The sequence below is a fragment of the Heptranchias perlo genome, chromosome 24 (genome assembly GCF_035084215.1).
Source record: "Heptranchias perlo isolate sHepPer1 chromosome 24, sHepPer1.hap1, whole genome shotgun sequence".
Taxonomy (NCBI): domain Eukaryota; kingdom Metazoa; phylum Chordata; class Chondrichthyes; order Hexanchiformes; family Hexanchidae; genus Heptranchias; species Heptranchias perlo.
In genome coordinates this window covers 26,183,944-26,207,770 of record NC_090348.1, presented here as the reverse complement: position 1 = coordinate 26,207,770, position 23,827 = coordinate 26,183,944, and the positions used below count along the sequence as shown (strand labels likewise).

Genomic DNA, 23,827 nt, shown 5'->3' with positions numbered 1-23,827 from the left:
TATCTGTAGTTCCATTCTGGTGTATTTGCATCTGTTCTTTATAATTCAGATGGGCACCTGTGAAATCTTTTACCAAAAGACATTATTGACCACTATTATATGTCAGTATTACACATGGCAGCAACATTAAGCACTCAGACCTAATACCTACTCAAGCATAATTAAAATGCACTTTTATCTGTTATAAGTGTTAACTTGGCTCAGTGCTGGCACGCTCACCTGATATCGTGGATTCAAGACCCATTCCAGGGCCTGAGCACATGATGTAGGCTAACACATCAGTGCAGGACTGAGAGAGTGTTGCATTGTCAGAGGTGCCATCTTTCAGATGAGGTGGCCCCCTCTGCCCGTTCAGGTGGGTGCAAGAGAATCTATGACAAACATTTATCCCTCAACCAAAACCACCAAAGCACAGATTAATTGGTCAGTTGTGGGAACTTGCTGTGTACAATTTGGCTTCAGTGTTTCCCTACATAACAGTGACTACACTTGTAATTCTACACAAAAGTAATTCACTGGGTGTGAAGCACTTTTGCCTGGCCTGAGGACATAAAAGGTAGATTATAGGTAGACACACACACATACATACATACACAATTCTTTCTTTCCTTTGACATTCCTGTTAATGATTGTTTATTGTTGCATTGCAGGGAACAGGACCTGTGTGCAATTTGTATACATTTTAAAATGCTTCAGATTCAAGTTCAATCTTTTACAGTACAAGAAGGATTCTAATCAATGGATGTGTTAAAAAAAAATCCTCAAGAATGCATAGTGCAAATGATCGTCCAAGGAATAAAAGCCTTTATTGTGCGTTAATATTTCTTAAAATGCTGTGCATTTTACAAGAGAGTACAACAGTTTCCACATCTTACAAAAATAGCTCAGTATACCAGAGTTGATATTTTTGTATTCATGATAACAGACTTTATCTGGAGATCTTACATTTCGAACTTAACAGAGCAGCAGGTGTCTGGTAATCAATAGTTCTACAACCCTATTTAGACATAGTATATTCAATAATGGAATTACATTAAGTTAAAAATTAACTTTGCAGAAAATACAAGCAAAGTACAATAAATAAAGTGGCCTTTACCTGAATAAGATTCTTGACTTCACAACTTAATTTGTATAAACTAAGCAACATTCTATGCACAGTTGATTATAACTGGTTCAATGTCACTTACACCAGCAGCACTACTAAACTGTATTACTACTCAGTTTAGAAATACACAGCCAATCACTTGCAATTACCTGCTTATTTGCAGACTTATAATTGTCTCCCATTACACACTTATTCATACAGGCATAATGTCAGCTACTTTTATACTCAAGGATTTAACTAATAAGTGAAGGAAAATTGCAGCTGGTCTGCTTTCTGCTAGCTGTACAAAAATAAAACCCTCATCCAAAACATGATCTGTTATTTTCATGAAATTAAGCTCCTTTCTTTAGGGGATGTAAACGAGTCCACCTGTTAAAGAATATCTACTTCAAAGTAAATTGCTGCAGTTTGTAACAGAAGTAGTGCATACTCCATTGGTTCTTATTGCTTTAGTTAGCAGCAAAATAAAACTAGATCTATACCAATCAGTATTCCATACTCACCATCTCTAAAAAAAACTAATCTTTTTAGTACAAAGTAAAGATAGGCATTCAAAAGCATTTTTTGTTTTTATATGTTTGAACGTTTTCTCTTTTTGCACCTAGGCTTTTCATGTTGTTTCAGCTGACCTCATTACAGTCAAGATGAATCATACTTTCATTATATCACAATGGGGTGTAGAGACTTCAAAACATCTGGTACTGTTCTTCGCATAGGTAAGTCACCAAATTACATCTGTTGTGAGGAAAAAGTAGCACTCATTATTTACCTCGTTTTGGTTTCTCCACCACTGAAGAAAACTTCAGTTTAACAGTCTATCCCTGACGGTCGTGAATTAACCAGAAAACAAAACGAGGTGTTTACGAAGATCAGGTAACTAAAAGTTTCCCAGCCCAGTCAGGTGGTTTACTGTGGTATGGTAATCTCCTGTTGCTTAATGGATCACACGAAGCTGCAGCCTCCACAGATACTGTTGCTTCTTGTAGTGGCTCCTCTTCCACACAGGGTTCCTCATTGTATGGATTCTCTAGAAGCTTTAGAACCTGTCTAACCTAGAGGAACAAGATAGGTCACTTAGCAATCTAAAAGTAGCTCAACCACATTTAAAAGTCAGTAATTCTAGGTAAATTTAAACCCTAGTTTAAATTTTCAATAATAGTTTCCTTTGTATCACTGACATCTAACAAACATTTTAAGAATTGGTCGATTTAATAGTTTCTATCAGTAAACTTGCAAAGTGAAAGAATTATTTCTCGGTATCATAATAAATCATGAAAGACAATTTGATTTTGATAACACGTGAAGTTCAAATATTTGTTGGTGACAGTTTAAATAAGAATCCTCATAGGGTTCGTGTAATAAACAGTGAATGTGATGCTTCCTCCCATCTACAAATATGATCAGATTGAGAACATGGAGGTAGTTTGGTGGAGAGAGAAGATGCAGTATTTTCAGTGGTAAGTATTCTCATTCTCCCCTACCATCCTAAGAACATATCTACCTGCAGGGGAAACTCATTTGGGAACAGTTTCCCACAAATCTCACGGAGACTCAACGTGTCAGATCAGGATTCTTAAAGAGCAACTGACTCAAAGTTGCACAATCAAAAATAAATCAAACAGGAATTGTTACTTGTAAAAATAATAAGTCCTGAATATTGATCTGAACAATGGATCTGAATTAGTTTCGAATACAATACAGGGGATTTTTGCAGAGGCTGATTTTACAAATGTGTATAACTGGTGGAGAGTCTCGCTGTTTGGAGTATTCCCCACAATTTTCTGTCCATTTATTAATTCAGCCCTGAAATGTGCAGAAAAAAAATATTTTCTGGGCAGAGTTCGCAAAATAAATATCTTATTAACATGGAGGGATCATGGAACCAGTTCCTGAAACACAGGTGTCGTACAACCACTGAAAATCCCAATGAAAACCAATTGCAAATTTGGTAGGTTTACATTGGCACCATCGCTGGCTGCAAGAAACGCATATTTTGGGGAAAAAACACGCAAACACCAATATAAAAGTAGCTTTGACTGAATCTGGAGTTCCACTGCCATTTAAGTGGAAAAAAAAACATTGTACAGTAAGCTTTTGGGAGACACAGACTACCTGCTTAAAACTAGGCTTTTGGCATCTTTGGCATCTTTGTAGAATCTCACGAAAGTGTCTGAAGTGAGGCAGATTATAAAGCAAGAAATAATAAAGTGCCAGGAAGTGATAATTAGTTTGTACAAAGCACTCAGGGAGGAATTTCCTGCAGAGTTTTTCAGGAGATTGGCCACAGTTTTTTTTGCCTCTCCCAGGAGGTAGTATAGGCTAAAAATTAAAGAGTTACAATTTTTATTTAGTATATTAAGATACCTTACTGTTTCATGAAACCGCGGGCATTACTTGAATTTTCCAATGTCTTAATTTTTCTTATAAATTTACGTCTGCAATTCTTCCCCTCTCTCACCCCCAGCCATTCATTTTCACAGGGAATTTTTTTTGCACGTAATGTTTGAAATCAATTTGGTGAAATTTACCCACCTCTGAGAAATCCCCATTCTCCGCGGCGGTGATTGCATTCTGTGCAATGTAATTTCTCAAAATAAATTTTGGGTTGTTTGAATTCATCACTTTCACATGTTCAGTGTTCAGTTCATCAATATCATCAACACCTTCTGCTTCATTCTCCAAACGAGACCTGAAAAGGAAAGAAGAACAGAAACTACTGAGTTTTTCTACTTCCTTAAATATGAAAAGCTATGCTACAGTCTATTACAAGATGAAAAATTTACAGTGGTTTCAGTGTTACATTTTGTGAGCTTGTATACCATGCCATAATTTGTAAGGATTGTACTATGCAGAAGCCACAGGTACAAGCGACACAAACCATAACTTACTCATAAGAGACCCCCAACAATCAGAATTTACAAAGTATACAACTGCATGAATGCTCAAAGTCCTTTTCTTTATTTAAGAATTTTTTATTTTTTTATTTTGTCCCTTCCTCTCAGTGCTGACTCGATCTGGAGTTCAATACCACACGTGGGCAAGCCTGGACACTTTGCCCAAGTGGTCTTTCTCCATGTGTGAGCCAAGACAGTGATTGTCAGCAGGCTATTTGACTAGTCAATCCTGTTCTCAACCAATGTCTAAATAACTTACCACCAGGAGTCACTAGATAGCAATCAGAAGCAGATGCTCCCCCCATCCCCCACAATGATCAAGCTCTGTGCCGCTGAGGCTAAATGTAGTACCCCACATCCGCTCCAACGAACACATATGAAAACAGGAATCAAACCTGGGATATTCTGGTCCGTGTGGCTTAGTGCTATTGTGGGGGGTGCCTTCAACTAACAGCTGACTGGAGGAAGTCTAGAAGTTCTTTTTAATTTTATTTTAACATACCTTTCTTCTATAAAGTTGCAATCTCTAACCTGTATTTTTGTAGCCACTCTGTCCATGCTGTCCTGTGTTTGCTTTGTAGCTCTTCTGTTGTCATCTGCTGTAGCTCAGAGAAGTGTTCAATGCGATCCAACTCCTTCGTAATTCCTTCTTTGTTGCCAAGCAGTTCAAAGAGCTGTGGATTGGACTGGGACAGTACCAGCAACATAGACAGCTGCCTGTGTAGATGGCCAGAGCACAAGGTCAGAAACTGAATAAACCAAATCTAATTCGTAACACTTCAAAAAGCATGTTACAGATTTTTAAATAAAAGTATATATTTTTAAAATATATACAAGTTATTAGGAGTATAAGCTGAGTAACAGAGACATAAGGGGCAAGTTACAGTTAGTAGGGTAACTGTTGTGTAGCACAACCAGAATTATCCAGATATTTTTCAAGAGAACCAAAACTATAACAGAGTTCATTTAATTGCTTTGTTTAACAAAACTGAGCACACTTAATTAAAGCACACAGACAAACAATAAATAAATAAATTAGAATTAGTAGATTACCCACCATTTCTGGCAAGTTACAAGAATTCTTCCATAAATGTAAAAAAAACCTCACAACAGCCTTTCCCACAAGCGAAAGAATTTGTAATTTGCCACCTCTAATGAGGTTATTTCTGTGGGCAAATAGCTCCTTGTGGAATCACAGAATCATAGAAAGTTACAGCAAAGGAGGAGGCCATTTGGCCCATTGTGTCCATGACGGCTGAAAAAGAGCTATCCAGCTTAATCCCACTTTCCAGTACTTGGTCCGTAGCCCTGAAGGTTACGGCACTTCAAGTGCACATCCAAGTACTTTTTAAATGAGTTGAGGGTTTCTGCTTCTACCACCCTTTGAGGCAGTGAGGTCCAGATCCCCGCCACCCTCTGGGTGAAAGAATTTCTCCTCAGCTCCCCTCTAATCCTTCTACCAATTACTTTAAATCTATGCCCCCTGGTCACTGACCCCCCCCCCCCCACCGCTGCTAAGGGAAACAGATCCTTCCTATCCACTCTATCTAGTCCCATCATAATTTTAGATACCTTAATTAAATCTCCCCTCAGCCTCTTCAGTTCCAAAGAAAACAACCCCAGCCTATCCAATCTTTTCTCATAGCTAAAATTCTCCAACCCTGGCAACATCCTCATAAATCTCCTCTGTACCCTCTCTAGTGCAATCACATCTTTCCTGTAATGTGATGACCAGAACTGTATGCAGTACTCAAGCTGTGGCCTAACCAATGTTTTATACAGTTCTAGCATAACCTCCCTGCTCTTATATTCTATGCCTCGGCTAATAAAGGAAAGTATGCCTTTTTAACCACCTTATCTACCGGTCCTGCTACCTTCAGGGATCTGTGGACATGCACTCCAAAGTCCCTTTGTTCATCTACACCTCTCAGTATCCTCCTGTTTATTGTGTACGCCTTTGCCTTGTTTGCCCTCCCCAAATGCATTACCTCACACTTCTCTGGATTGAATTCCATTTGCCACTTTTCTGCCCACCTGACCAGTCCATTGATATCTTCCTGTAGTCTACAGCTTTCCTCTTCACTATCAACCATACGGCCAATTTTTGTATCATCTGCAAACTTCTTGATCAAGCCCCCCACATTCAAGTCCAAATCATTAATATATACCACAAAAAGCAAGGGACCTAGTACTGAGCCTTTCGGAACCCCACTGGAAACAGCCTTCCAGTCGCAAAAACACCCGTCAACCATTACACTTTGCTTCCTGCCATTAAGCCAATTTTGGATCCAACTAGCCAATTTCCCTTGAATCACACGGGCTTTTACTTTTTTGACCAGTCTACCATGTGGGCCCTTGTCAAAAGCCTTGCTAAAATCCATGTACACTACGTCAAATGCGTTACCCTCATCGACCCTCCTTGTTAACTCCTCAAAAAATTCAATCGAGTTAGTCAGACATAACCTTCCCTTAACAAATCCGTGCTGACTGTCCTTCATTAACCCATGCCATTCTAAATGACGATTTATGCTGTCCCTCAGAATTGATTCCAATAATTTGCCCACCACCTAATTATAGACTGACTGGTCTATAATTACTCGGTCTATCTCTTTCTCCCTTTTTAAACAACTTTTTGTAGAGGGTAAAGTGCAACAAAATAGAAGCTACACCTTTTACTTCATATATCAAAGAACGTTTCTTATTCTCACTTGTATGAAGTCTCCTACCCATGTGGCAGGGAAATGGCTATGCAATCACACAGCACTATGAAGAGCAAGGTTGAAAATCACCGTGATACTAAAACTAATTAGAATATCCAACGCCTCATTCACTGACATGGGCAAAGAACACAATATTAATAGTACATAGCAATATTTTAAAAATGTATAATGCTCTCAGAATGTCACAAGGTCATGAAATACTCCAACAGATCTCGAGTGTGTTTCAAGAGTCATGGATTAGCATAATTGTGGACAGATGTCAGCAGGTCATTGTAGGTAGGAAACTGATAAAATAGATACCCCCATGTAGATCCTGTACTCCAACGTGTAAAAGTATTTAGAATATATTTCACAGAGTGTTGCAACCTGTCAATGTAACTTTTCACTACTGTTCTGCAACTTAATTATTAGATTAAAGTCATCTGCTAGAAATAGTTTTTGTTCCTTTGGTCATTGTTGACAAATGGAGGGTCATTTATCACAGAGACCACACATGGCAACAAAAATACTACAAAGTAATTTTAATGTGCAAACAACTGATAATTAATAACACAGCATACTGAATATAGCAAGAATATGCAAAATAATGATTTTACAAGTATACCTTATATAAATCTCAAAATTATTTCATAACCTAGGTTTTTGAAACTTAATCAGGATTTAAAAATGCACTGTACATTCTTACCGTGGATCCATACGTGGTGTGAAGGCCAATTTTAGCTCTTCCAATGACGCACATTGCTCAGTCAGTTTTTCAAGCATGTCTGCCAGCGTGAAAATAGTGGAAACTCCAGGAATTGGAAAAGCACTAAGTAAACGGAAGGCGTTTGTAAAATCTGCACCTGAATGAAGCAAACAGAAGTCATTTAAGATATGCTAACAGTTCTAATTCATTTAATTCTCATTTCCTGTGCAAGAACTACAGTAAACTTATGAAAATATCCAATTAATATATTTAACCTGGGTATAACTAGGAGCCTATGCAGTATGTATCTGAGCACAAACAGTGGCATTTAGGATTTGGAAGGAAATCTGAACAGCACAAACAAGGTATAAAATTTCTGGCACATATGAGCATGCGTCACTCATCCTGTATCTGTAATCACTCATTCTCTCCCTTTCATTACTATAGGCCTCCATTTCAATATTTTTCTACATTCAGTTCTCCTACACAGGAGATTACTAGAGAAGATTAATGGGTACAGAATTAGGGGGAGGATAGCAAACTGGATTAAGAATTGGTTAGATGAGAGATAACAGAGCAAGAGTAGAGTAGTTTTTTGTGCACATCAATGATTTGGATATAGGCTTAGAGGGAGTAGTGTTAAAATTTTCCGATGATATCAAAATAGGAGGTTTAGTTAATTCTTTAGAAAACCAAAGGAAACATAAAACTTTCATACTCACCAGTTATTTGGAAAACATTCAACAGCTCAGAAACTAACTCTTCATCCTCTGCCTTCTCACATCGAAGAAGTCCCAATTTCTTTCTCATCTTTTGCAGGTAGTGTTGCTCGAACTCTGCATTATATTCCTCTTCAATGATAGACCGACTCTCCTCTGGGGACAGTTCAGGAACCAAGGCCTCTGCCAGTTTACCCAGGTTCCATTTACAGATTTCAGGTTGTCGGTTGTATGCGTAGCGGCCTCTATTATCAGAGCCGTTACATATATAATCCGGATCAAACCTTAAATAGATGGAGGGAGGAATGGGTCATTATGTCAATCATGCTGGAGCCTTTTACTTTATCTTTGCAGTACAATGTATTACTGAATTCAGCTATCAAATATAACCCGAAAAGGATTATTTGTACATTGAAAAGCATGTACAAAAGCTTCATAAAATATATGTATGAATGTACACCTGCTTCACAAAATACAAATGTACTCTCTTGAAAATCCATTGAGAACATTTTTGATCTAAAAGTATTACAGCAATATCATAATAAACTGAAATGTAAAGTATTTTTCATTTCTTTCATTTTACACCACATAATGCAATTCAAAATCGGAATTAGGTCATAGGAGAATACATCAACTTTGTGAATTTGTTTGTTCATTAGTTGAGGAGTATTAATGTTGGACAATGAAATAAGTTCCATTTTGGTACCCAGTGTCAGTCCCAAGTGCTCCCAGTTCAGGTACAGCACAGTCAGACATAGAGTAAAATTCCCCACGCATTAACCCACAATGTGCATCAGCCTCAAGCTCTGAGGAATACTCCCTAATACACCATTGTAACATTTTTAAAAATGTTTCCACATAAGCCATTTTCATTGAGTGAGATCACCAAATTAGGGGAACCCATGCTCACCAGGAAGTGGGACCGGCTACTCCAACTAGGTGACAAGTTATGAGCAGACACCTCAAAAGTTAGGACTTTTCTCACTAGAGGCAAGAAGGTTAATAGAGGTCATCAAGATTATGAAATGTCATGGATAATGTAATTAGTGATAGATTGCTTCCACTGGTCAGTGAGATGGTAATGACTGGGCACAAATTTAAGAAGATCACAAATAGAGGGTGATTAGAATGTGGAACTCTGTCACAAACCACTGTTGAAGCAGTTCTTTTAAAAGGGAATTAAATAAATTCCCTTAAAATAGAAAACATTAAATATTATTGGGAGCGAGAAGAATTGAATTACATTAAGTGGCTCATGTAGGTAAAAACACCAGCTTGAATGGGCCAACAGCCCAGTTCTGTGCTATGATTCTAACCCAAGTTTACCCAGTCACTTCATCTCAGATATTGTCCAGTTGAATCATCGCAGAACTCCCTCCCAAAACTAGTATGTCCTTCCAAAGGTGGTGGTGGCCAAAACTGAGCACAATACTCCAAATGAGGCCTGTGCAGTAGTACCTTCTTCCATTTATACTCTATACATCTCATGATTTAATCCATCTTCTCATTTGCCTTTTTTTAAATCTCTTTTTGCACCTACAAGCTAGCCTTTAATGACTTATCGATCTCTAACTTCCTTTGTTCAACAACCACCAATGCTTCTACATTTAGACTATAATCAACTCTGCCATTTTTATGTCCAAATCGCATTACTATGTATATTTAGGTTAATCGGCATGTCATCATTCTGTCCTCTTACTTAATCAGCAATTTTTTATTCTTCATAATTCACCAATTTGTGACATGCACAGAAACTCATTGCTGTGCTTAAGAGTCTCTCAAACCAAGCAGCTAAGATATCCATACAGGTAGAGTTTCTGCTTGCAACACATGGGAGATACCCTGCTTACCAAAGTCCAGAGAAGTTAGGGCAGATTGGCAAAAAGTAAGGCTTAGGGACCCACCTCATATATGCACAAGGGCACTGTTGGAGCTTAATATGCTAAAACTACATTTCTGTACACGTTGGACACCTAATTGACAAAAACACCTTCTGAATAACCATGTAGGTCTGAAGATTTATCAGATTTCAATCCCTTCAGTTTGTCCATTACAATTTTTTTTGTCTGTACCAATCCCTTTTAGGTCTCCCTTTAATAATCTCTCATCTTCCCTCTTCCTCTGTTATTGCATCCTTCTTTTTCACTGTGAAAATCAAAGTAAAATATTAATTTAGCAGTTCTACCATATTGTTCTGGCAACAGTTTCACAGCATAATGTTTCTGCTGAATTTGTGCTAAACTGTGGGTAGTTTTGTGCTGTGGATCCACACCACAAAGTACAGGTACTACCCAAAAACAGGTCTTAGGTAGAGATTCTGTTTTTATCTTTTTGTAGCAGGTTGACTGCAAAGGGAAGGGAAGCATATAACCCAGCGAGCTGTCTACATTCTTCAATGTTTTTACACTTTACTGTTACATTGGGCTCGATGTTACCAGGCCTGCGGGTTGGGTTTCGGGAGCGTGGTCAACACGCTCGGTGAAATTAGTGGGTTGCCCGCGCGATCGTAGCAGGCAACACACTAATAGGAATCAATTACCTGCTCCTCCGGGGTCCACGCTGCTGGTCTGCGCGTCGGGCGGGCTGCGCATGCACAGTACGATCTGTCAACTGGAGGCTCTCTAGTTAAAGGGGCAGTCCTCCACTGACAGATGCTGCAACCAATGGAACAAATTTCAGCATGGAGCAGCCCAGGGGGAAGGCTGCTCCCAGTTTAATGATGCCTCACCCCAGGTATCATCAGATGGGGTGAGGAGGAGGGCGAAGACAGAAATCTTCCACCCGGCGGGCGGGAGGAAGCGGCCAGCCTCTGCCACCAAGAAGGCCTGGCTCGAGGTGGCAGAGGGGGTCACCTGCGCCACCAACATATCGCCCACCTGCATACAGTGCAGGAGGCGCTGCAATGACCTCAGTAGGTCAGCCACAGTGAGAACACAAAGTCTTTCCCCTACACTCCATCTGCCACAACACTGCCCCAACCCCACATCTCCTTCGGCACCGCCAACACTACTCTGTCACATCACCCCTCATACCCACTCAAACCCCATCCTCATCTTACCTCCACCTACTCACCTCGCCAGTACTCATCCTGCCACTAACACGCAACCCAATCCTCATACAATCTCATGGCTCTATCCCATACTCACCCTCTCGTGCATCTCCCTCACGGCCAGCCTCACTCAACCTGCCACCACCTGTGCTGCAGCCACAGGGCATGCATCACATATGTGCAGTAGGCAGCGTAAGGCAAATGTTTCGTGAGCATGAAGGGGGTGCACAAGGGTGTCGGAGGGTTTGCCATGGGTGTTACCTATATTGAATTTCAGAGCAACAAGCAGCACACATTATATTGGCACCACCACTGCCATGTCTCCGCGAATCCTGTCTGTTGTGTCCAATAATGCCCGCTCCTGGGTATCACTATGAGGACCCACCACTGATGCCACCCATCGTGTTACTGCAGAGTAGGTGCAGGTGTATTTGCAGGGCTCTTCCGCGCAGACCACTGAGAGACATCGGCGGTGTAGCCGGCTGCACCTTGGAAGGATGCGGAGGAGAAGTTGTGGAGGGCAGTGGTGACTTTGGCAGCGACAGGTAAGCACTTGGTGCTGGGGCCAGCCAGGAGCAGCTCGGCATGAAAGAGCCTGCAGATCTCCACGACTACATGTCGAGCGAATCTGCGCCTCCGTGTGCACTGCTGCTCGGAGAGGTCCGGGGAGCTTCGCCTCGGTCTGTGGACCATGTGGCGAGGGTAGTGCCCTCTGCGATGCGTCTCTCTCTGCGGTAGCCCTCCCTCCTGCTGTGCAGGTGGGCGTGCAACAACACCGTGTTGGGGGGCTCCACGTCTCTGCGGCGGACCGCGTGGACTGCGAGGCTGCTGGGGCTGGTCATGCTGTTCGTCCTCCGAGGGTGTCCACGCACCACCCATCTGGCAGGTGTTGGTCTGAGGGGTTGTGCAGGGTAGGTGGGTGGTTCCTTGGACTGGGGCTGCGGTTTCGTGTCGGTCTGTCCTCTAGCTTGGCGGGGGGTGGGGGTGGGCAGGGGTTGCCCTATGTGACGCGGTGGCTTCCTGCGTGGGTGAGGGCTCTCCCCCGTGGAGTGCACCTTGGCAGCTGCCACAGTCTGCTGGCTGCAACACGCCTGGTTGGAGAGAGACTGTTTCCCCCGTGTGTGAAACAGTCTGCGATGCAGGTAAAATCCCACACTTCCTCTTTTGACAGCTGATTCAGCTCATTAACTGACCTCAACAAGCAAGGTAAGTACTCTCAAGTGGAACCCCGCTGGCTTTAATTGCCTGCGGGATTCCCACCAGCGGGGGCCACGCACGCAGCCCCGCACGTCATCGGGGAACCCGGAAGTGGTCGGGATCGCGGCGCAATCCGGTCACGTGACCTCATATCAGGATTTTCGGGGCCCCCCCGCTGGAAACCCGCAGGAAACCCGACCCTAAAATCGAGCCCATTGTGTGTGCTGGGTATTGGTAGGCTAGTCCATGCGTGTTCAGTGAAGTTTAAAACTGGTCATCATAAATGCATTGGTCCAAGTTATGAGCGAGAATCTTTATAGCTTACCAGATGGAGGAAAGTTAAGTAAAATACTGCAATCTATCTAAATCTGTTTTTTGTTTTGCTTCTGATTACAGTCCCCATCACATATAACGGGTGCGTTCACGCTAAACCGATTTGCCTGATGTACGCGGTGACAGTAAAACCATCCGAATGAAGGAGCATGAAGTCAATAATTTCCGACTGACAAGTCCCCACTTTCTGACTGCCTCCTGTAGTTGTTAACAATGTGAACAGCTGATGGAGACATCAGGCAGCTTCAATCAGCTGTTTGCACTGTTAACCGCTAACAACTACAGGAGGCAGTTGGAAAGTGGAGACATCTGGCAGTTTCAATCAGCTAAGTACTGAACAGCACAAAATAGCCGGCGCGCTTAATATATTTTAAGAGATGCCTTTGTAATTGATGCCTATGGTGATGACAAATGGTTAGCACCATTTGCCTGATATAGACAGCTACCTGGGATAAGCGTGGACGGTGTAAGCAATGGCAATTCATATTTGTTAATTAACATGAACTAATGGTTTTAGTCTGAGATGACAGTCTGTCAGTGTGGTGTTAACCTTTGGTTGGAAAATCAGGACTGTATGGAGATACACCACACTTGTGCACACCTCGATGATAAAAGGATTAATTGTTAGCCTGGAGACCTACTATCCTAGATACTTTATGGACAAGGTCAAGCTTCGGTTCATAAGTATGTGTTTGCTTATGGAAGCTGACTTTTGTGTTGGGCACATCCAAAATATCTGGAGGGACCGGAGTCGTAGCACCTACATTCATCCTTTTGTGGCACTGCACATTCACACTCCAATACACTGCACCACCTTAATAAGTTAGTAAGACACATTACACAGTTACATGAATAGTTCCCAGAATGTTTTTTTACAAACCAAAGAGGTGGAGGACAGCAACAAAATTACTAAATATCTTCCCTTGCAACACTTGATATCACTGGTAACATGACATGCTGTACAACACAAAAACATTCAGCTAGTTCCATTGACGAAAACTATGATGTGTTTAGCAACTGCATTTGAAACAAAGTTTTAACCCGTCAAAATTATAAATTATTCCCAGTTACCTTCAAATTCCACATACCTGTCCATGAAGCCAAATGGTCCATAGTCAATGGTGAGTCCAACAATGCTCATGTTGTCCGTATTTAGTACACCGTGACAAAATCCAACACACTGCCATTCAGCAACCAGTCTGGCTGTCCTCTTGGTTACCTGATGGATTTGGCAAAACAGGATCAGCTACAGGCACAGGGCCTTTTTAGGTGTATAAAGAAGGCCATTATTGAATTTTAACACACACTTCTGCAAAAAGAGCAAATTCTGAATTGGACCCAACTTCTGTAAATTTGATAAACTCAGCTCCTTTTTCTGTTTTGCTCAGTTTTGTGTTCAAGGCAAATACAAGATAGTGCTGGGAAACTGAACATCTTTACACCCATCAAAAGAATCAAGCAATCACACAGCAAGAACAGAAAGTGTTCATTACAGTGAAGAGGCCCACATATGATCCTAGCCATCCACTGGAACCCAGCCCTTAAGATCTTACTGTTCCATCAATGTGGTAGATTACTTTTTATAACTACTAAGGAACATGGCTTCTATGAACAAGGTAGCTTCATCATTTGTAGCAAACTTTGGAGGCACATTTGTGCTGTGAACTCAAGTCAACTGGGATAGTGACCGTCCAGATTCATTTTGCTTACGATACCTCTAACAGAAGAGTCCCAGTTTGGGCTGAAATCAAAATCTGGCCACACAGATGAAAAGGCCATTTTTAAAAAAAGAAACTCCTTCTTTGTAAATTATCCCTGTTCTTTGGTCCATCTGGTCTGGCCATTTCTGCTGCTGAGAAAGCAGATGGTTGACCTTGTCTCAGGCCACCACAACTGGCTCTTATAGCTGGTTGCACAAGACGTTAGAGAGGCAGTAAATGGGCCACAATGGTCCATAACTCATTCCGGTTCTTATCTCACAGAATATTTTATAGCATTGCTTCCCGTCAGCCAAGCACCACCCACATCCCTACCCAGTCCCACCTGGCCTGGTCCAGTCCAGGTGGCAAACGCTAATGATAGTCTGACCCACTCTGCTCCCATGATCTGCCCAGTGCCTACCACAAGTGCCTATTACTACAAAATAATAAGCTTAAACACAGATTAAGGATTTCGTATTATAAAATACAGATTGTAAATATTACAGAATGTTTCTCTGGGAAGAAAATGAGTTGCATCATATTGGGTTAATATTGAGCTGAATTTTAAACCATGACAACATTAACTTTCTCTTTTTATCTCTGAGTATGTTTCATACCTTATTCCAATAAATTTTAAGTGAAATAATAAACTTGCAAGTTGTGTATAAAATGGAGCAGGAAAACAACAACCTACATTGGCGTGCTAATCACAACAAAAAGCTTGAAATTGTAATTGGCTTTCATTAGCACATTTAGAATGTTACAATGATACAGACTGTGAGCTTATACCACTGCGTCATTGTGACATCCCAAATGTGAGCTTAGTTTAATTTTTTTAAATGGCACAAATGTTTTAAAAGGTCAAAATCGCAGGACTAGGCAGTACTTAAGATTACAGGGGAGAATCAAAGGTCATGCAGGGCAGCCATGATGGGTGTGTATGATGTACTGTGGGCAAGTGCCATGGAGTTCTAGATGTGCTAAAGTTTGTGCAGGGTAGAAACAGCAGTCTCCCAATGAAATAAAATTGATCTTCAGGGTGAAGGAGGCCTGAATTTGGGTTCATGCATTGCACTAGATACTGTCAGGTGTGACACTCCCAATAAGAGGCAAGATTGGAATTGACAAAGCAGGAGTGAAGCTTACACTCATATTTTGCTCTGTTGCTCTGAGTGTTAGTGCTTTAATGCTCAGTTGTCGTAAAAGGCAGCGTTCTAACCTAATGGACCTCCTTTCCCCCCCGGAATAACCAGTCAAAACGAATTGGCTATATCTTTAACAAATATTATGTCTTTCCTCTTCTTTCTGGTACATCACCAAACTTTTAACTTTCACATCGTATACATAGAAGGGAACTTGGGTGAATTTTGCCAATCCTAATCCAGAGGTGCAAGCACCTCCATAACTATTCCCAATTAAAATCAGCCAACTAACCAGACCACGGATCAACCTTGGAACCTTCCTGGCCTCTTTGATTCAGATTTTTAATGTGCAAAATAGTGTACATTTGTACTTACATATGCAGTAGCAGTAACAGAACATATAATGGTCAAAAAATAATCTACATCTAATCTAGACACTGAGAGCTAAAGTTATGAGGAAATTGTGCCCAAATTGCGGCAGTTATATTACAGTTCAAGTTTCTGCTAAAATTCATTTGCATAATTACAAATCTTCCATAAACCAATGCAAATCGGGCAGCGTAATAGTACGTAATTGTTTTTTTTCCCATTAAAAAGTATTCCTTGGTGTATTTAAGAGTGGTTACCTGGTGCAGTTTTATTAATTCAGCTAAAATTGGGTTTATCACCAAAAATAAGCATTTTTAATAAGGGTGTCCTGTCCTCCATCTGTGATTTAAAATCATCTAAATGACTTAAAAAAATTATACTGAACCATTTAATTGGTGTACACTAGTCAGTTTCTTAGTAACTTAAATATTTTTTGATATGTAGAAACTTTTAAAACGTGCCTACTAGTACCTGTGCGCCTAATAAAACCAAACCAATCTGAAGAGCCTTCCTTAACCAGCACCATTGGTGGAGTCTCACAATTTGCCTGCACGGCCTGATTTGGGCAAATTGAATCTTGAACCAGCGTAAAAGATTGCAGAAAAAGTTTTTGGGTGTAACTCACTTACGTTTAAAATACCCCGATGTTTTGCACTGGTTAGAATCTGGGCACAAAACTAATGGAAACAACTCTATCTCATGATACACAAGGGCAAAAACAAAAGCATACATATAAACAGCATTCTATTCTACTGCACAGTTATTTATTTCACAAATTCTTACCTCTCTGAAGAAAGCAGCATTTCGCTGTGCCCTGTTTTGGGAGTGTGTATGCTGAATTTCTGGATAGAATGTCCCAATAACATAGTCGAGCATTTGAATCCGAATATCGTTTCTACCGCAACTAGGTCCCTTTCGACCTGTATGCTCATCCATAGGTTTAAAGATCTCAAAAGATCCAAATCTGGTTTTAAAAAAATAAAACAAGATACATTTATTATTAAAGTTAACAGTTAATGAATTAAGAGTAACTTTTAATATTTGATAAATTCTGAAATCTTACACATCACATCAGCAACAGAAATCCTAAATACCTTAGAAATGTAGGAGCAATACGAAGAACAATAGTGCATCTTTCATATTTTGGATGTCCATCATACAACACATCCCTAATGACTTTAGAATCAGATGTTACGCAAGTTCCCCCTCGTGTTGTTGGAATTCCAAGATGAAACATGGCCTCACTACAGAGAAATTCTCTTATACTGGAACGAAGCACTTTTCGACCATCTGACTGCCTATCAAAAATAAATAAATTTGAACATAATCCACAATACTATATAAAATACTGTATACAACTATAAGCCAATACAAAAACCTGCAATAGCTCTGTATTTAAATAGAAACACCGTGCTGCATCAACAACCTTTATGTAGCGTCTTTAATATAGCAAAACATCCCAGGGTGCTTTTTTTCATTTTTTTAAAATTCATTCATGGGATGTGGATGTCGCTGGCAAGGCCAGCATTTATTGCCCATCCCTAACTGCCCTTGAGAAGGTGATGGTGAGCCGCCTTCTGGAACCGCTGCAGTCCGTGAGGTGAAGGTGCACCCACAGTGCTGTAAGGTCGGGAGTTCCAGGATTTTGATCCAGCAATGATGAAGGAACAGCGATATATATCCAAGTCAGGATGGTATGTGACTTGGAGGGGAACGTGCAGGCAGTGGTGTTCCCGTGCGCCTGCTGCCCTTGTCCTTGTCCTTCTTGGTGGTAGAGGTCGTGGATTTAGGAGGTACTGTTAAAGAAGCCTTGGCGAGTTGCTGCAGTGCATCTTGTAGATGGTACACACTGCAGCCACAGTGCGCCAGTGGTGGAGGGAGTGAATGTTTAAGGTGGCGGATAGGGTGCCAATCAATTGGGCTGCTTTGTCCTGGATGGTGTCGAGTTTCTTGAGCGTTGTTGGAGCTGCACTCATCCAGGCAATGGAGAGTATTCCATCGCAGGACAAATCCAATCCGGCCAATTACCGCCCCATCAGTCTACTCTCAATCATCAGCAAAGTGATGGAAGGTGTCGTCGACAGTGCTATCAAGCGGCACTTACTCACCAATAACCTGCTCACTGATGCTCAGTTTGGGTTCCGCCAGGACCACTCGGCTCCAGACCTCGTTACAGCCTTGGTCCAAACATGGACAAAAGAGCTGAACTTCAGAGGTGAGGCGAGAGTGACTGCCCTTGACATCAAGGCAGCATTTGACCGAGTGTGGCACCAAGGGGCCCTAGTAAAATTGGAGTCAATGGGAATCAGAGGAAAACTCTCCAGTGGCTGGAGTCATACCTAGCACAAAGGAAGATGATAGTGGTTGTTGGAGATCAAATATCTCAGCCCCAGGACATTGCTGCAGGAGTTCCTCAGGGCGGTGTCCTAGGCCCAACCATCTTCAGCTGCTTCATTAATGACCTTCCCTCCATCATAAAGGTCAGAAATGGGGATGTTCGCTGATGATTGCACAGTATTCAGTTCCATTCGCAACCCCTCAGATAATGAAGCAGTCCGAGCCCACATGCAGCAAGAAACCTAGACAACATCCAGGCTTGGGCTCATAAGTGGCAGGTAACATTCGCGCCAGACAAGTGCCAGGCAATGACCATCTCCAACAAGAGAGTGTCGAATCACCTCCCCTTGACATTCAACGGCAATACCATCGCCGAATCCCCCACCATTAACATCCTGGGGGTCACCATTGACCAGAAACTTAACTGGACCAGCCATATAAATACTATAGCTACAAGAGCAGGTAAGAGGCTGGGTATTCTGCGGCAAGTGACTCACCTCCTGACTCCCCAAAGCCTTTCCACCATCTACAAGGCACAAGTCAGGACTGTGATGGAATTTTCTCCACTTGCCTGGATGAGTGCATCTCCAACAACAGTCAAGAAGCTCAACACCATCCAGGACAAAGCAGCCCGCTTGATTGACATCCCATCCACCACCCTAAACACTCACTCCACTCACCACTGGCGCACCGTGGCTGCAGTGTGTACCATCCACAGGATGCACTGCAGCAACTTGCCAAGGCTTCTTCGACAGCACCTCCCAAACCAGCGACCTTTACCACCTAGAAGGACAAGGGCAGCTGGAACATGGGAACAACACCACCTGCACGTTCCCCTCCAAGTCACACACTATCCCGATTTGGAAATATATCGCCGTTCCTTCATCGTCGCTGGGTCAAAATCCTGGAACTCCCTTCCTAACAGCACTGTGGGAGAACCTTCACCACGTGGACTGCAGCGGTTCAAGAAGGTGGCTCACCACCACCTTCCAAGGGCAATTAGGGATGGGCAATAAGTGCTGGCCTTGCCAGCGACGCCCACATCCCATGAACAAATGAAAAAACACTCCTGACTTGTGCCTTGTCGATGGTGGAAAGGCTCTGGGGAGTCAGGAGGTGAGTCACTTGCCACAGAATATCCAGCCTCTGACCTGCTCTTGTCACCATAGTATTTATGTGGCTGGTCCAGTTTAGTTTCTGGTCAATGGTGACCCCCAGGATGTTGATGGTGAGGGATTCGGTGATGGTAATGCCGATGAATGCCAAGGAGAGGTGGTTAGACTCTCTCTTGTTGGAGATGGTCATTGCCTGGCACTTGTGTGGCGCAAATGTTACTTATCAGCCCAAGCCTGGATGTTGTCCAGGTCTTGCTGCATGCAGGCAAGGACTGCTTCATTATCTGAGGGGTTGCGAATGGAATTGAACACTGTGCAGTCATCAGCAAACATCCCCACTTCTGACCTTCACAGAGGCGTAATCGGAAATAAATGGATGAAGAGCCAAAGGAGATATTAGGAGGAATGACCCAAAAGCTTGGTCATAGGCATGGGTTTTAAGGTTGGTCTTAGTGTGGAGAGGGAAATGGAGATGGAGATACTGAAGGGCTTAGGCAGGGAATTCCAAAGCGTGGGGCTTAGGTGACTGAAGACACAGTGGCCAAATGTACAGCAATGGGAGGGAGGTGATGCACAAAAGTCCAGATATAGGAGGAATGGAGAGTTCGGGGGAGGGGTTGTCGAGCTGTAGGAGTGTACAGAAATAGGGAGGGGCGACGCCAGGAAGGGATTTAAACATAAGGATGAGAATTTTAAATTGGAGCATTGTGGGGACCAGAATCCAAAATAGGTCACTAAAGTCAGGAGTGAGAGGTCAGCCAGATTTAACAGCCAAGAAGTTGTTTTTATAGGAAGCTAGCTCCAAGAATAAATGTCATGGCCCTTAAACTCTGCACTATGGCAACAGTCCGTCCATTTACATCATTTATACCCAAAGCAGACATAAATTTTGCTCACAAGATAATTAATAATTCAACAGGACAGCTATATTTTAGGCCACCTGTGTCAATTATCATGTCACACATATATTTACAAAAAAAAATCTTGCATTTATAGAGTATTCCTCACGTAAAAATAACACATCAGAGGGTTGCCAACTCTGATTTGACATATTCCTGGAGATTTGATCATGTGACATTTGATCACATGGCATTCGATCACATGACACCACTCACTGTTTACAAATATTATTGCATTTACTTTAGTTGAGTGTCTCAGTATCACCAAGCCCTGAATAAAATATTTGACTTTTTGTTTTACAGTGAGATGAACAACATAATTTATAAATCAAAGAAAGAACACAAAAGAATAGAAAGATTTAAGGATAAGTAATGTTTAAATTAAAAAATACCTCTGTGCTGTTTCTACAGTATCGACTGCAATGAGAAACACCAAGTAAATTCCACTGACGCAACAAAAAAAAATCATCTATATAACTAATTTCTAACTAAAGTTTTCGTACAATTTTTTTGACTTTTTACATGACAGCAAGTTATAAAAATAAATAAAACCAAAACCAAACCTAATTCAATTCACTGACTCTCACACCCCACTGTTGAAGCCCTGGTTCAGGGAAATGGGGCTCAGTCCTCAGGAAGCAGCACATTGGCCCTGAATTTCCGCTTTGGGCGCAATCGGCATTTGGGCGCAAATTGTGCCCGAATATTGCACCGGCTGGGTTTTATCGCGAGTTTCTGCTAAAATGCATTAACATAATCGTAAAATTTATACAAACGTAAAATCTTCCCTGAACCAGCGCCAACCAGCAGTTTAACAGCGCATAATTGTTTATTTTTTTTTGCAATAAAAATATTCATTGATGTTTTAAAGATGTATTTAACAGTGGTAACCTGGTGCAGTTTTATCAATACAGCTGAAAATGGGTTTATTAGAAACAATAAGCAGTTTTAGTAAGAATATTCAGTCCTCCACCTGTGAGTAGCTTGATTTTAAATAACTGAAAATGACTTGAAAAAACTATACTGAACAATTTACTACTTTCACTGGTGTACAGTAGTCAGTTTCTTAGTAAATTAAATATTATAATAATTAAAAACATTTAAACTGTGTCTTTGCGCCTAAGAAAACTAGCTTGATTTTAATACCCTCCTTGAACAGCTGCAGTCTGGCTCAATCGGCAGAAACTCGCCGTCCTTTTTGTTTCGATCTAGGGCCAAAAAACCCTAGTTCTGAGGGCAGGGCTAGCTTCAGCACAATATTTTTAGCTAGCAAAAAACATCGCAGAAACTCGAATTACGCTAGGCGTAAATTATGCCCAGTGTAAATTGAAATTCCGCTAAGTTTTTCACTGATTCGGCTGGATTATGCTGAAAAAGTCAAGACTGTAAGATCCCTGCCTCCAACAGCCTGCCTAAAGGTTCATTCACTAGTTTGGAGAGCAAGTCAGTTGTATGCTGACGACACCCAGTTGTACCTCACCACCACCTATCCCGACCCCTCCACTGTCTGGTTTCTCACACTGTTTGTCCGGCAACCAGTACTGGATGAACAAAAATTTCCTCCAACTAAATATTGGGAAAACCGAAGACATTGTCTTCAGTCCCTGCCACAAACTCTGTTCTCTAGCCACCAACTCCATCCCTCTCCCTAGCCACTGTACGAGGCTGAACCAGACCGTTCGCGACCTTGGCGTCCTGTGTGACCTCGAGATGAGCTTCGGACCACATCTCCACTCCATCACCAAGACCGCCAACTTCCACCTCCATAACATCGCTCGTCTCTGCCCGCCCTAGCTCATTTGTTCCTAAAACCCTCATCATGCCTTTGTTACCTCAATTGTAAACAATTTTACAACACCAAGTTATAGTCCAGCAATTTTATTTTAAATTCACAAGCTTTCGGAGACTTCCTCCTTCCTCAGGTAAATGTTTGTTACCTCAAGACTTAGCTATTCCAATGCTCTCCTGGCCAGTCTTCCATCTTCCACCCTCCATAAACTGGAGCTCATTCAAAACTCTGCTGCCAGTCTCCTAACTCGCACCAAGTCCCGTTCACCCATCATCCCTGTGCTCGTTGACCTACATTGACTCCTGATGTAGGAACGCCTAGATTTAAAAATTCTCATTCTTGTTTTCAAATCCCACCATTGCCTCACCCCTCCCTATCTCTGTAATCTCCTCCAGCCCTACAACCCTCCGCGATCTCTGCGCTCCTCCAATTCCCCCTGACTTTAATCGCTCCACCACTGGCGGCAGTGCCTTCAGCTGCCTAGGCCCTAAGCTCTGCAATTCCCTCCCTAAACCTCTCCTCTTTTAAGACGCTCCTTAAGACCCAACTCTTATGACCAAGCTTTTTGTCAACTGTCCTAATACCTCCTTGGTCAAATTTTGTTTGATAATCGTTCCTGTGAAACGCCTTGGGACGTTTTCCTACTTTAAAGGCGCTATATAAATACAAGCTGTTGTTGTGTTCACCTGGAGTACGGGGTGGATCCAGCCCCTTTGATCTGCAGCTCCCACCGCTCCCCCTTCACATTGACCACCTCCCCCAGGTACATGGCAGCGCCGTCTCCCAGCTGCCCGGCGAAGCTGCCGAACTGGTGGCCACAGTAGCAGTGAGCGGCGGTCTGCGAGCCCCGCAGCGCCCGATTGCCGCTGAAATACTCGGCCATTTCCTGCTCCGACTGCCCAAGTTTCTGGGAGTCCGGGTCCAGGTCCAAGAGCCCGAGGGCCGGCGGCGAGCAGGCGACTAGTCGGGGCCCGTCCACCGGCGACGGTCTGACCCAGGAAAAGCAGGCGCCGGGCACCTGGCGAGAGCCGCACTCGTCGGACGGGTCGATCGGCAGCGAGCGCAGCGCCAGGTTGTCGAAGCGGAGGGTCTGCAGGCTCACTTTGCCGCTGCCTCCCGTCCCCATGGCCTGGATGGCCGCCCCGCTCCTGCTCGGGCTGCGGTCGCTGTTGTTCTTTAATCCGCTGTTGCGGAACGAGAGACAGCGGACAGCGCAGCGAGCTGCACCCACTGCCATAGAAAGGAGCGCAGCGCTAACAAGGGCAACAAAGTAACCGCGGGGGCTTGTGCAACAAGGACCGGACCCGATACATTGAGTTCCCAGATGGCTTGTTCCTCCAGAGTTAGAAGGCAACATGCAATGTAAGCAGCCCCGCTTCTTCCTGCGTTTACTTAGAAGTGTCTGGACGCAGTGTTTTTATGCTGATTTTGTTCAGTTGAGGTTAGTTTTGCAAGATACTGATGTTACTGTGCTGCTGATTTGTGTGGAGGTCGGAATTGCACCCAAGTTGCACTCTCTCTGCACCCAGGCGGAAGTTTACCGCGTCCAACCACTCCCAGTGGAAGTTACAACAGAGTAAAGTTTAACTTACAGTGCAGTGTGTCGTAGAAAGGCATTTGAAATCAGTGCTTTAAAAAAATATATCGATACTAAACCAGTAGTTTTAAGATTTTAACATTTGTGTTGCTTTTCTGTTTCTGTGGCTTTTTTTTTGCTTATGTCATCCTGCGGGAGCTACTGAGCCAGGTAGCGAGTTCACGATCATTGAAACAC

General features: G+C 42.5%; 1 protein-coding gene across 1 annotated transcript; it reads right to left on the bottom strand.

The window, feature by feature from the left end:
* Positions 1 to 781: 781 nt before the first annotated feature.
* selenoo1 (selenoprotein O1) lies at positions 782 to 23,343 on the bottom strand. The gene is made up of 9 exons (XM_068004923.1): positions 22,740 to 23,343; positions 17,008 to 17,211; positions 16,697 to 16,877; positions 13,791 to 13,921; positions 8,127 to 8,407; positions 7,405 to 7,561; positions 4,531 to 4,716; positions 3,638 to 3,794; positions 782 to 2,157 (listed from the first exon to the last, which is right to left on the bottom strand). The coding sequence occupies exons 1-9, from the start codon at positions 23,288 to 23,290 to the stop codon at positions 1,966 to 1,968; spliced, it is 2,040 nt and encodes a 679-aa protein (XP_067861024.1). The 5' UTR covers positions 23,291 to 23,343; the 3' UTR covers positions 782 to 1,965.
* Positions 23,344 to 23,827: the final 484 nt, after the last annotated feature.